Below are 13,820 nucleotides of genomic sequence, written 5' to 3'. Positions count from 1 at the left end.
GGCTGCTTCTCAGAAGGATGAACTTGAAAGAGTTTGCCTCTGCCCTTTCATGAACAGAAAAATTGCATGCTGCATTTTGCAATGGGAAAAGAGCATCCCTCACTTTGATGTTACATTGCTCAGGCAAGTACGCCTCCTGACTAAAGGCTCAGGAGTAGTGAATTGTAATGATACTTTATATGTGTTTGCTTTTCATAAATAGCTTTCTCTATAGAGTGGCATCAGTGCCTAGTACTTTGCAAAAATCAGAGGACAGGTCTCTGCCCTGAGCAACTGGCCATCTCTAAATGGGCATAGGGAAACAAAACAGGGGTATGGGAGGAAGATGACGGCAGAGATAAATGGGGGAAGAGTATGTGTTTATTTTAGTGACTCATGTCTACTTATAGTAAGAAATGTTCTAATGCTTGAGGATTTTTAATTTAGTAGAAAAGCACATAGGGAGGTATGGCAGAGATGCATACAATTATGCATGGTGTAAAGTGGCTAGGGAAATGGTTTCCTTCCTCTGTCATATTACTAGGCATTAAGGTCATCCAATGAAACCAAATGGAGATTCAAGATGGACAAAGGGAAACATTTCTTTGCACGGTGCATAATTAAACTATGGAGTTCACTGCTATAAGGTGTGGTGATAGCCGCCATCTTGAGAGGATGGTGTACAAAGAAGGATAAAAGTATCAAAGAGTACTGCACATGGTGGCTATGTGCTTCCTCTAGTAGCAGAGGTACCAGTTGCTTGCTGTGAACGGTGAGCAAGGATTACGGACCCCTTGTCCTGCCTGTGGGCTTCTCAAGAATGGTTGTTCACTATGGGACAGGATGCCAGATCGGACAGGTTTTAGTCAAATCCTATATTGTTTATTGCTCAAGCAGGTGCTAGAGCATATTAAACCAGATGTGTCCCTGGCTGGCAAGGTAACAAAGTTGACTCACTTATTTTGGTCATGTCATGTGATCAAGCTCATTAGAAAAAGATATAATGCTTGGAATGCTCTGCAGTAAAAGAAAGCCAGCTCCCCAAAGAGCAAGGTGGTTAGACTCCATCAAAGAGGATGTGGGCCAGTACGTGAAAGAGGTGGCACTGGATTGAAAATTGTGGTGAGTTTTGGCCCATAGGATCACTTATATTTGGACACGACTCAACAGCCGAACATCATTGCTTATTTGAAGAATGTTTACCAGCTCTTTTGCTCAAGAGGCACCCAGAATGTCTTACATATGATCAGAAAAGCAAGAATGTCAGTGCCCATGAACATCTAATGTAAAAGACAAAGCAGAAAAGGAAAAAGTGATGAGGCATTAAAATGGAAAAAGCAAAACCAGGCACCAATGAAATGGCAATAACATCCAGCTGGAAACAGTTCAGAGGCAAAGGAGAAACCCAATGGAGCTGGTATTTCTTCATGGCTGATGCGATGTGGGATATGTGGTCCCTTCTGATTAAGAGATTGTTTCACTGGAGCTCAATATTAAGAAAAGAGCCATGCAGCTGGTAGAAGGCACTTGTTGAAACAGGCAGTCTTTCAAGTATCTTCTACATACTGCAATTAATTCAGCAGTATCACATCTGAGGTTTGTTGTTGTTGTTGTTTAAGATCTCTGCCAACTACTGTAGATCTGGAAACTGGGTGCTTTTTGCGTTTGCCAGTTCATTCCAAAGCTTGACACTTCTGATTGTCTAGGTAGTGGTAACTCTCCAACAACTTTTGCAGTAGATACTAATATAATCACTCCTGCCACTACTGTTTCTCTGCAATTTTCCAGTATTACTTCACAAACGTTTAAAGAATACCTCTCTGCATCAAAAAAGGCCATTGTTTCTCTGGTTTGTGCCCTGCTTAGGATTTATTTAAATCTGTATCTGTTTTTCTGTCTTCAGCAGTCTAGTCTTTGCTTACCTTATCATAGGTTAGCATTTTGGTTTGTCAGAATGTGTTTGCTCATTTCAGGGTAGGCATTTATTTTGTTCAGGAAATTTTAGCCTTCTTGAAGCAGTCATTCTACCATATTGGCATTGTCTTGGGTCTGCTTATGTGTTTTTTAAGTGGCAATAGAAATTTTCTTTGACCCTTTTCATATTTAGAGCCTTGAAGATGTTTGAATTTTTCCTTTAAAAATCAAGTTTTCATGTATGGAACATCCAGCTTTATTTTAAAGGTGACTTAATTTTAGTAATTAGAAGATCTGTACTAATATTTTAGCGCTTCTCTTTTCAATTTTTCTAAAACTTCTTGCATTGAGCCTATATTCTGGTGTATAAATCTCAAAGGATACGATTTGACTAAGATTTTCGTATCAATGTCTTTATTTTGGCAGGTGATTTTTGTGCAAGTCAATCCAGGTGAAACTTTTACAATAAGGGGTGAAGATGGAACTCTTCAGTGCATTCAAGGTAAGGAAAATGTTACAAGAATGCATTCCTGTTTAATGTGAAGAGTGCAATTCCCCATGTGAAGTCCTTGGCAGATCTTCGGTAGATTTGTTGTTATTGCTTTCATTTTTCTGTTTATGAAACAATAATTGTAAAGGTATAGCATGCAAACTGTCTGCCTTAAATATTTTCTCTCTAAAACTTAGCAGGGGTGAGGATCACTTGCAGCTCGGCTCTGCAGCCATTACTATATTTAGAGAGGGAGCATTTTTTAAGGACTCCTAATGTGGGTTCAGGAACACTGAGAAGCATCTTGTACTTTCAGTCTGATAGTGCATGGCTTTGGTTCAAGTTACATGGACTGGGACACCCTCGGCTGTCTTGGGTTTCTCCCTAAGAGGGATGTGGAGGACCAGAAAATAAAAGTCAAGTTGGGTTTTCCTTACCTGGGCCACATGAAAAGTGTCTGATCAATATATAATTCTTGCTTAAAGTTGACGAAAAGCACAATGGAGAAATTCTTCAAGCAACGCTCACACCTGTGGGAGGGGGAATGCTCCCTGTAACACTGCCAAATTCTTGGAGAGGTGGTGCTAGCAATTATGCATACTGTGTGTGAGTCATTCATGGTAAATAAAACTACCCAGGGGCTATGGGCTTTTTGTATTTTTTTTCCTGCTTGAAGGCAGTTATCATGAAAGCGAAAAAAAGTAATCACTGGAACTCAATATTAAGAAAAGAGCATTTCAGCCGTGACCTACAACAGAATAATCTCATCAAACGATTCCCATTTGTATGTTTGGTTTTTCTTTTCTCATTTAAAGCAGAAATGAAAAGGCAACTAATGAAGCTGAATTTTGCTCGTTATTAACATATTGATATCTGACTTGTTCATAAGTTACAGTCTTAGGATTCAGTTATAGCTAAGTGCATTAGCATTTGGTTTCAATAGTAACGCACTCATACATGGCTTCACAAAGCTATTGACATGCACTGGATAAATTCTGACCTACATCTAAATGTATGTACCTTCCACAAGATTTGTGTTTAAAATCGTATCATCATCGTTGGATAAGACCCCGAGGTTACCCACGCCAACCTCTTGCCAATGCAAGAAATCTGCATCTACAGTGTCCATGACATATGATCATTCAGCGGTCTGTCCTACTGTTGAACAGCTCACACCATCAGGGAGTTCTTCTTAAGGCTTAGACGAGACCCTCTTTTTTGTAATTTGAGCCTATTAGAATTGGTCCTACCCTCTGGAGCAACATTTCAATGTCGCTAGATTGTTCCATGTGAAAGGCTGTTGTCCTGTGTTCAGGTCCTGGATCTAGTTTCCAAGACTATGTTTATGCCAGTTGCCCTGTTTATACTGGTGCAGTGGCTATTTTTGAATATTGCTTAATGATCGAACAGTGGGGTGGATTGCCTAGGCATGGGGCCGTGCACACAATCGGGGAGAAAGTGCAGTTCTCGCACAAACCTCTGGCTGCCCACTCCATACCCTGCCTCTGGTGTATAGCACTAAATAAAAATATTGATGTTTAAACACATAATCTTAAACACATATGGTTAAGATTATAACATTTCTGTAAAGAGTGCTTTTATTGAGTCTTTCTTTCTACTCCTTTTTAGTTCCCGTTCTTGGAAGCTGGTGACATTCTCTGATCCGTCAAATCCTTGTCTCAGTTGGTAGCTTGGCTTTTGTGTTGATTGAGTTTTAATGAAAAACATTTGTGTTAATGTTCTGAATTTCTATATTGTGTTTCAATGCTCATCTCTTTATGAAGAAAGGAGAGCATGTGTTGAAATATGGACTCAGTGAGTTGCCTTTTGATTAGTGACACATTGGCCTGACTGGATTACATCAGCCATGTGAGTGGTTCTCCTGCCAGGTTCAAGGCATTATTCCCTTTAAACTTGGCATGAGAACCAGTCACATGACTCGTGCAGGTAGGAGCAAATTGAAATATTCTACCCATCTCTCACCAGAGTCGAGGTGGTATATATCAGACTTCCACTCACTCTACCTAGAAATCTCAAAATAAATTAAATACAGCAAAATGGAGATACACTTTCTAGCAGGGTGCCTCTCAGTTTCTGTTTCCAGGCTTGGGTCAGATGGAATGCCCAAAAGCAGAAAGCATGGAGATAGACAAAAAGGATGTTTTGTTCAACAAAAGTAAAAGGTTCCAATGTATTGTGGACCACATGCATGTCCTCCTGCTCTGTGTTCAGCAGGTTTGGCACATTGGTGATACAACTGTTCATCGCAATGTTAAAAACCTCAAAATCTAAAGGAAGAGAATCTAAGAGTATCCAACTTATGAACAAGCATTTCAGTCCCTTAGCAATTAACTGACTTGCTTAGTATGATGCAGCAGGTGCTGTTTGCTCTCCAGATTCCACTCTCCTTTCAATGGCAGAACTGGGAGAACAAACTATGCATTTAAGTACACAAAGCCTGATTAGAAACAGCTGTATTTCAAAGGAGTGTTGCAAGGTCAAGAATTTTATTAAGGCCAAAAGGAGTCATTGTATTCAACGTTAAGACCCACCTGGCTTCCTTTTCCTAAAGAATTCTGTCTTTACAAATCATCTTTATTGCCCAGAATGCAAGGTCTCTTTCTCTATAGGATTCATCATTTCAGTTTTGCTCTAATGGTGTTACCACAATTCCATGTTTGATATTACTGTTATGTTCTTCTATTCTAATTTTAAGATTTGGACTTAGGCTTGAAAGGTCTTCTGTATTGTTCACCAGGAACAAACTGTACAGTTAGTACAAAAAGCAAGTGCTTCAGCCTCTTAGGAATGTTGATGAAGTCTGTTTCTGCATGTCCTCTGATCTCATGTGGCGATGCTGTCTACCTGGCTTGCTGTCTGTGCATCTAGATGGATTCCATTTTCTTTAAATCCTAGGTCAAGATTGCCAAGTAAGTGTCCACAGGTTCATTTTATTTATTTATTTATTTAAAACTTTTATATGCCATCACCACATGCCTCGGCATCTCAGGACGGCTTACAACATAGAATTAAAACAATAAAACAGTAACAAGTACAGTAAAATTATATAAAAACAAAGACAAAAACAAAAAACAAAAAAGGACTGTTAACGATAAAATTAATTTTTAAAATAGCCATTAAATAAAAAGGTTTTAACCAGGCTCTGAAAAGAATATAGACTTGGCACCAGGTGCAGCTCTCCAAAAAGCGCATTCCATAATCTGGGCGCCACCACAGAGAAGGCCCTGCTCCGGGTTGTTGTTCTTTTTATCTCCTTTAAAGAGGGCTCCCGGAGCAAAGCCTCTCCCACAGATCTTCATGGGCGTGAGGGCATGTAAGGGAAGTGGGGCTCCTTCAGGTATCCTGGTCCCAAGCCATTCAGGGCTTTATAGGTTAAAACCAGCACCTTGAATTGGGCCTGGACTTCAACTGGGAGCCAGTGAACCAATAGAGGTTGGCACTTAAAGAAACCTAAGTTTGCCAGCTGCCATTAGTCTGTTTTTGGTAGCGTTTTTATTTCATTTCGTCCAGCTTTTGGGCAATTTAAAATGTAAATAAATTCACATATATAAAAATATTGGCCATATTCCATGCTAGAGAGATGAGAACCAAGGAGACTTGACAAGATGATAATCGTGAACCCCTTGAACAGAATTAAAAAGGTTTCTATAACTAGCTTCTATATGTGAGTCAATTGTCTTGAAAACTATTCATGCAGGATATTGCACCTTTAACCCACCTCCCCTTTCAAGGAATCCAGGGTGTGTATATAAGGAGTCATTCCCTCCACACTGGATGCACTTTATCCTCACAACAGTGTTGTGATGGGAGTTAGGCTGCCTTAAAGCCACCCAGAGAGCATCATGACTCAGTCCATGCCTTGCCAGAACCAGATGGGTTGGCTGACAGCTTCCATCAGATCTACCAGTATGATTGCAAGAGTTGTAGTCTAAAACATCTGGAGAACCACAAAGAGCCTGGCCTGCTTTAGCCCAACCCCAACAGGTAGTTTCTACCTAGTCTTTACCTAAGAGATAGGTAGTCTTACTGACTTGATAGATATTTCAATATATTGCATAGTCCATATATAATCATGTAATATTAATGTAACATTTCTCCTTTTGTTTTACCTCAGTAGAAGTAAAGCTTTTATTTACTTTTCTAGTGTGTCCTTTCTTGCATTCTCAGCATTCAAAGCGACAATTTTGAATTCAGCTGAACTTAAGATTAGCACTCACAGTTGTTAGAAAGGTCGTGCCATTGCTGTGATTAGAGGTTTCACTATTACTAAAACCATTGTTCTGAAGCTGTCCAGTATGTTCTTTTGATCCTGTAGCAATGCATTCCTTGTGACTTAAGCAGCTGACTTGGGGTATCATGAAGGTATGACTATATAAACTTTGCTAAATTCGTCCAGCCCTCTTTCATGGATGATCCAGTGCCTTTTGTTCCATCTTCTACTCGATGAGGCAATGGGATTTTGTACAAATGTGTTGGTACTTCCAAAAAAGCACAGTCTCCCCAGTTGTGGATTTCCTCACTTTAGCCATTTTAAGTTTGTTTTTTTTTCATATTTTTTCATGAGTAAATTTGTGTTCAGCTATGGAAAGCTAAAAATCAGTGCTGTGCATTCTCTGAATCCATGTGACTTGGAAGGTCAGCCCGCTGCAGAAATGCAGGTCAGATTCACAGAAACCCAAACTCATCTGAACTGTTGCAGATTTCTCCAACAACCCTACAAGAAAGAGCAGGCTCTTATTTCATTTACTGTGATTGTAGGTTACTTCCAAAAGGAGGTGATTCTGGGATTTTCCGCCTCAGGTGCCAAAATAATGGCCAGTTATCTTGACTAGCTGGGCAGGGGAGGGGGCACCGTTGCTTTTTTTATGTCTTGGGCCAGCCACAATAATTTTCTTTGGGACTCTCAGTTCAAAAGGTATGAGCCAATTCATGCAGGAAAACTTGAAGTTGGTTATATTTCTCAATAAATGGGAGCAGGAAGAGGAGGGTTTTTTGGTTAACATTTCAAAGCTGCAGCTCGTGTGTGTTTGTGTGTGTGCGTGTGCGCGTGTAAATGGTCTTAGGTTGGTGTGGTAGCATACCTGGTAATCACATACCAAAAAGAAGTAGAGGTGCCCGGGAATGGAGTTTCATTTAATTTCTGTTCAAGCATGGTACACTTTGTTTTTTAACCTGGATCCTCAAGAGAACACCTTGAAGTAGTTTTACGATAAAACAATAATTAAAAAGTACACATTCCACAAAAACACACACACACACACACACACACACACACATGAAGATTCAAAATAGTGGCAAATCATTAAATCATAACAGTAACATTTAACTCCATGACTAAAACATTAACATGAAAACAGTTGATCAGTGAAATTACTCAAACTCCAGTGCTAGCAGATCTAAAATTAAAAGGTGTGGGCAAATCAGCAGTTTAACTAGCATTTCCAAACACAAGAGAAGGTGTCCTGCATAAGAAAGGTATTCCTGAGATAGGGTGTCCCCCAGTAAAGAAGACTTGGTTTTTGCTCACTACCCACCTAAGCCTCAAATGAATGGCCTCTCCGTTTTAAAGCCAGTTCATATGGGCATAGGAGCCACTGAAATCCATGTCCTTTTAGCATTACAAGTGTCCATCAAAGGGACAAGGATTATGGAGCAATGTCTCTCCTGAAAGGTAGTTAACCAATTTTTATCCCATTTGCTAATTTGTTGTTGTCACATGCTTCCAAATCATTTCCAACTTAGGGTGACCCTATGAATAGAAGCCCTCCAAAATGTTCTAACCATGACATCCCTACTTATCTGTTCACTGCTAATAGTAATGTCAAAATCCTTGGAAACCAATTTTCTCCTTGGCTGGTTTCCAGTTTACAAGACCTCCAGTCCCTAAGAGAGTGTTTTGCTATCTATGCCTGCCACTTTGCTCATCTTTGGGAAATGCTGTTTGCCATGTTTCATAAGATCCACTGGGTGTGTTTCACAGTTTTCCAAAGGGGAGAGCCAAAGCTGACCAATGTGGATAATTTTTATAGCTTGGTTTTATTTCTAAATTGCATTTTATATAGATGATGACATCTTTTACTGTTCATCAATTAAAATCTGTGTTGTTATTGTAGTTCATTTGTTCTAAACTGGGATGTTTCTGCAAGATCAGTAATGACTCTTGGGCCTAGATATTCAAACATGAGAAGAACAGTTAGGACGGAGTGAATTTGTAAAGACCCAACACGCTATTGACTGGACCTAGAAAAACCCTAAAGAACATGAGAGCCTTGTTGCATCTGACCAAGTGCCATCCAGCTCAGCATGCTGCTTTCATAGTCACCCATGGGAAACCCACAAGAAAGACACAAGTGCAACCACACCTGCTCCCCAGTGACCAGTGTGCTTCGGCATTGGAGGTAGCAAATTGAATAGACGTATGGGTGTGCCCTTCAGATCTCTTGATTTGGTATTATATGATCTTGCTCGAACACACATGAAAATCAGCCCCCTTTTCTTAAATATAAGCTGCCCTAGCTTGTGGAGGCCATTGGAACTCCCTGGATATTCAGGGTGTTCCAGGTATATGGACAGAAGGTTACTGTTCTAATGGTCAGCTGCTGTTGGGACAGCTGCAGAACTGCTTAATACACCCATGACTTTGATGGGTAGTGTTTTGATTAAAATGACATTATTTGCCTTTTCATATCCTTTGCCAAATCCTTTCAAGACTGATATTTCATTCAAAACTCACAATAGGACATACAGGTGTACACAGGTAGCAGTAATTAAGTGCACCTGCACAGGTAGAAAAAAAAATCATAATATTGCCCTTGAATAAAATGCTAACCTCCCCTTTTATCCCCAAAGAAAAGTCATGGGCAGCCTCATGACAACATGTATAAACCAGTTTTGAGTTGTTTCAGTTTTTCATTCCACTTAAGGAAAAACTAAAAATCACAGTCTTTGGACATTTGTCTCTCCCTTATGTATCCTTTGTCTTCTGCCTGGGCTTCCTAAGTAGACATCTTTTATAATGCATGGAAGGAAAATTTTGGCAGGTTAGCATATGATACAGAAGCAGTGGAAGTTAAGTCTATCAAAATCACATTTACTGTACTGTACTATTGTTATTGCATTTCTATACTGCCCAATAGCCAAAGCATTCTGCATAGTTTACTAAAGATTAGAACCTTAACATACAATAGAATGGAACATAAAAGCAATTGACATGCAAAAGAATTTAGAACAACCAGTAATAAAAATCTCAGAACCAAAACAGCTCTTGCCTTGTCATTCTCTGAACCTCCCATCAAGGAGGCACGTGGAGGAGGGCCTCAGAAGATGGCACCCCTCGTGTCGGTCATATTGGCAAGACAGTTTGTGTTGTGATATTTTGGGTGTCCTTGAAATGGAAGTAGCAGGTGTTGTGGGCAGGCAGGTCCAAGGGAAGAAGGGTGGAAAGATCAGGTGGGTAAAACTTTTGAGAGCTTTACAGGCTTGTGCTGGATGCAGAAAGTTATACAGAAAGGCTCTCAGAAATCCCAGATAATAAGAAAAGTTTTGATTGTGTTCACATCTCACATGCACTTGTAGCATCCTTGGGCAGGAAGCTGAATATCCACCCCTGGGTGTTTAAACAGCCCTAGCAGAACTCATCATCTGTTCCAGGGTTAAGCAAGAGTGTACACTTTACAACAACCCACACTCAAGTGTTGAATATTTAAGATAATGCCTGCAATACTGTTATTCAGTGTGACTTAAATCAGCCCCACTGGGTTGTGTTCTGTTGTCCAAACAGTCTCATAATAACCTGGAAAAGACATCAGTTTGACCCTTTGTTTGGGACAAAAGCAAAAATTAAACCAGTATGATTTTTAAAGTAAAAATTTACCATTGTTTTCTACCCTGGAAAAGGAGAGATGCGGTTGGGCAGGGGTAGAGGGATAGCAGTCTAAATAAAACAATTCTCACTTATCTCAATAGCCTTGAGAACTTCCAAAGAATTTGAATTAGCCACATAAAAGCTGCTTCCTCATCTTAGCCTTTGATTGCATTGTCATCTAACCAAGAATAAGCAATTTATTTGCTAAACCTAGCAGAGCAAAGCCTGCCTGATTTATCATCTGCCCTTTTGCTGTTTGCTGATTTGCTAGAACAGACGAATCTGAGCTCCTTGTTTGCATCAACACTTTACAGTGTATCTGAAGTTTTGTCTCCAAAGCTACCTTGGAGGTCTCCATTCCCATCCAAAAGCATGTGATTGTATTTGTCTTGTGCTCCTATCCATTTGACCCTAACTATTTTAGCCAAAATATTTATGTCTATTCTCTTTGCAGACTCCATTATGATTCATTGTGGGATTTAAACACACACACATTTGTGTCTATACTCTTTTTTGTAAATTCTGCTTTATGGCATTTTAAAATTTCTAATTTTGTTCAGTTGGGTCTGCCTCAGTAGAATAATCACACCATGACACTTGTTTAAAACTTAGTGTTGTCTGGTTTTAGCCATCTTAACTGCGCATAGTTCTTCTCGTATGGGGGGTGGATGGCATTAATTTAAAGACCCAGTTCTGAAACTTGCCCTGTCAGCGGATTAGATTAGCTTGGGGTGGGCCAACCACTGAATCAACAACAAGGTTTATACAACATGATGTTACACGGATATTGTATTACTTTGGAAGGTTTTGTCTCAGATCAGTCAGATTTTCCAGTAGCCCTTGCCTATTTGTTGTTGATTTTTTTAATTTATTTTTTTGCTAAAATGCAGTCTACCACCTTCCTATTCTTTCCCAGCATTAACTATACCAATTAAATCTGGAGTTACAACTCTACTGGCTGTGATTCTCTCTCTCCCCTCCCTCTTATGTACTAAAAGCATGGGCTACAGTGCTGGTGGAGGTCGCTTTCTGTGACTAGGCAACGATGTTAATGATTGAACAAGCGATGTATTGGATGGCTGCTTTGCTGGAGGCTACATTATGTCCAAGTCTTGGCTTTAATGTTCTATTACTTATTAGATATTGAATAGTTTCCCCTTGAAGGGAACATGGATGTATTAAATGTGTTTGGAAATCTGATAAGCTATTTGCTAATGCTTGCTTTTGCCCTGCACCGGTGTTGCCTTTTTATCATCCAGCTTCTCCCAGAAACACCTGGATCAAATATTTGTTTCTGGGCTCAATTCAAACTGCTGTTAAAAATAAAAACCTTAAAACAGCTTGTGACTGCTTTGTGCCGATGAGAGTCAGAGTGCCTGATTAGGAAAAAGGAGGCTTGGGTTCACAATGCCACTTTTTGGGTAACCTTGGCTTGCTTGCCATCTTTTGTCCTTGTCTTCTTTGCAGAATTCTTGTGGAACTGTGGCCTAATTGTAAGGTGGCATGGGACCACAATAGGCCAGCTACCAGACTCCCACTAAATTCCACTTGCTGGGAAATAAGGGAGGATTGGGATGTGCCAGAGAATTAAAAAAAAAGCTGGATGGGGGATGAGAGAATGTCTCATCTCCTTCTTTTCACTTGCCTGGTCCAGTCAGGGCCAGAATTTTGCTCTCCATCGGTGACATGGGCCATCTCCCTGCCCCTCTTCACTCTGTTCTGCAACACATTCACCAACTTCAGCAGAGACTTGATGCCTCCTACAGTTTTCCTCCTCTTACTCTGTTGCAGTGGTGCTGGTTGTAATCTTACTCTCTGCTGCAGCAGGGCAAGGGTAGGCCAATATCTTTTTGCAGGACCAGGCCAATATCTATAGAAGACACGGTCTGGCTCCTGGAAGAGCCCCCTAGGCCTGTTTCTCCCTTTATCATTAGCCTGCTAGAAAGAGGAGCAGTAGATGCCACTACCTGCTTGCTTACTGGTTATCTGCCTGTCAAGGAAGAAAATGGCACCAGTGATGGAAAAGGGATGAGGATCAGTTGCGGCTGGTGAGAAGAAGGCGTGCTGAGCGAGGCGTTCCATTATGGATGGCTTTCCCAAGGGCCCTCCAGAACCTGAAGCCGTACTGCTCCGATTCATGTTCTGTCTCCAGTGAGCTGAAATTCCTCAAAGAACAGGCGCTTCTTAGGGAAGAGTGGAGAAGTGTTGGACTGGAGACCTGGAAGATCCGGGTGCTAGCCCTCCTTGGCAATGGATGACTTTCAGACAGCCACAGACTCTCAGCCTAACCTACCTCACAGGGTTGTTGTTATGTATGTCCTGGGTTCCTCAAAAGAAGAAAAAGGACAGGATATAAATGCAGGATAATGATGATGTTCTTAGATTTGAATGGAATGCCTACCACTTCCTAGCAATTATAGATAGATGTCAAGAAAAGTGGACCAAATACCCAAATAAGTATCCATTTGGAGGTAGCATCTGTATTACACTCATTCATTAATGAAAATGTTGCAAGATCCCCAATCCGTTTCAGTATAGGCGGTGAGAGCTTATTTTTCCAATGTTGTAATATCAGTCTTTAGCTGTGCAAAGGACTCAGAGAATCAATTAATGCTGAACATTTAATTTCTATTATGCAGCTGAATAATTAAAAAGTGCATGTACTTCAGTGAATATTAAAGGTACAAAATGTATCTCTGTAATACCCTCCTGCCCAAAGAGGCAACTACTGGCCATTGCCAACGGATATTCTTAAAAATAGCATTAGTTGTATCACACATTGAGAATTAGTTGTATTAGACAATCCCTATTAAAGAGGCACTGTGGTGTCCAGTAGACAAAAGTAGACGCTTTTGCTGGATAAGGCAGATGAAGATCCATAGACGTGGCAGGTAGATGCCAAAGGGGCAATCCAAAGGGGCATAATTTGGTATTATGTGATGGTGCCCACAAGAGTTTCTCCAATGTTCCAATTGGGTCCATAAATTGAAAAGGGTTGGGGACCCCTCCAGCAGAGAAAAAATATAGTGAGAATATGGGTGGACAAATTCAGATGGCTACTTTAGGAGCAATTGGTTTTTACGAGCCCAGAAAAGTGAGATTATCTATGGAGGAGAAATTACCATTATGATTGCCAGTTGTTTGGTATCTTGTTGGGTAGTAACATTTTAACAGCTGCTACTGTGCTAAAAACAACCCCTAAATGTTGGCTTACTTGTAATGAAATGGACATACAGAAAAACATTTTTCTGATCATAAGGATAAATTGCTTTTTTATTAAATTGGGCAAGGGATAGGATCTAATGTTGTTTTGCAAAATGCATATTATGTATTCTAGCTTCCCTGAACTTGACACTTTTCAAATGTGTTGGACGATAACTCCCAGAATCCCGCACCCAGCTTTGCTGTACTAGTAGGGGGATTCTGGGAGATGTAGGCGAACACATCTGGAGTGCACTAGGATGAGGAAGACTGACATACCAGTTTGATTATTCTGGTTATTCTTTGTGGTCTCTTCATATGCTTCGTTGCATGCGTGGAGCTCTCTCTCTC

The 13,820-nt window shown here is 40.4% G+C and overlaps 1 protein-coding gene across 1 annotated transcript in view; it reads left to right on the top strand.

Annotated features, from left to right (window-relative positions):
* LOC123025692 (fibronectin type III domain-containing protein 3B-like) overlaps positions 1 to 13,820 on the top strand; it is a 246,434-nt gene that overhangs the window by 94,287 nt on the left and 138,327 nt on the right. The window contains exon 3 of the mRNA XM_044434665.1: positions 2,320 to 2,395. Coding sequence (XP_044290600.1) covers positions 2,320 to 2,395 — 76 coding nt within the window. The remainder of the gene's footprint in view (positions 1 to 2,319; positions 2,396 to 13,820) is intronic.

The sequence above is a fragment of the Varanus komodoensis genome, unplaced genomic scaffold, assembly GCF_004798865.1.
Source record: "Varanus komodoensis strain SLA01 unplaced genomic scaffold, ASM479886v1 scaffold28, whole genome shotgun sequence".
NCBI classification, from domain to species: domain Eukaryota; kingdom Metazoa; phylum Chordata; class Lepidosauria; order Squamata; family Varanidae; genus Varanus; species Varanus komodoensis.
The sequence above is the reverse complement of the archived record's forward strand: the minus strand, read 5'-3'. Positions and strand labels throughout refer to the sequence as shown.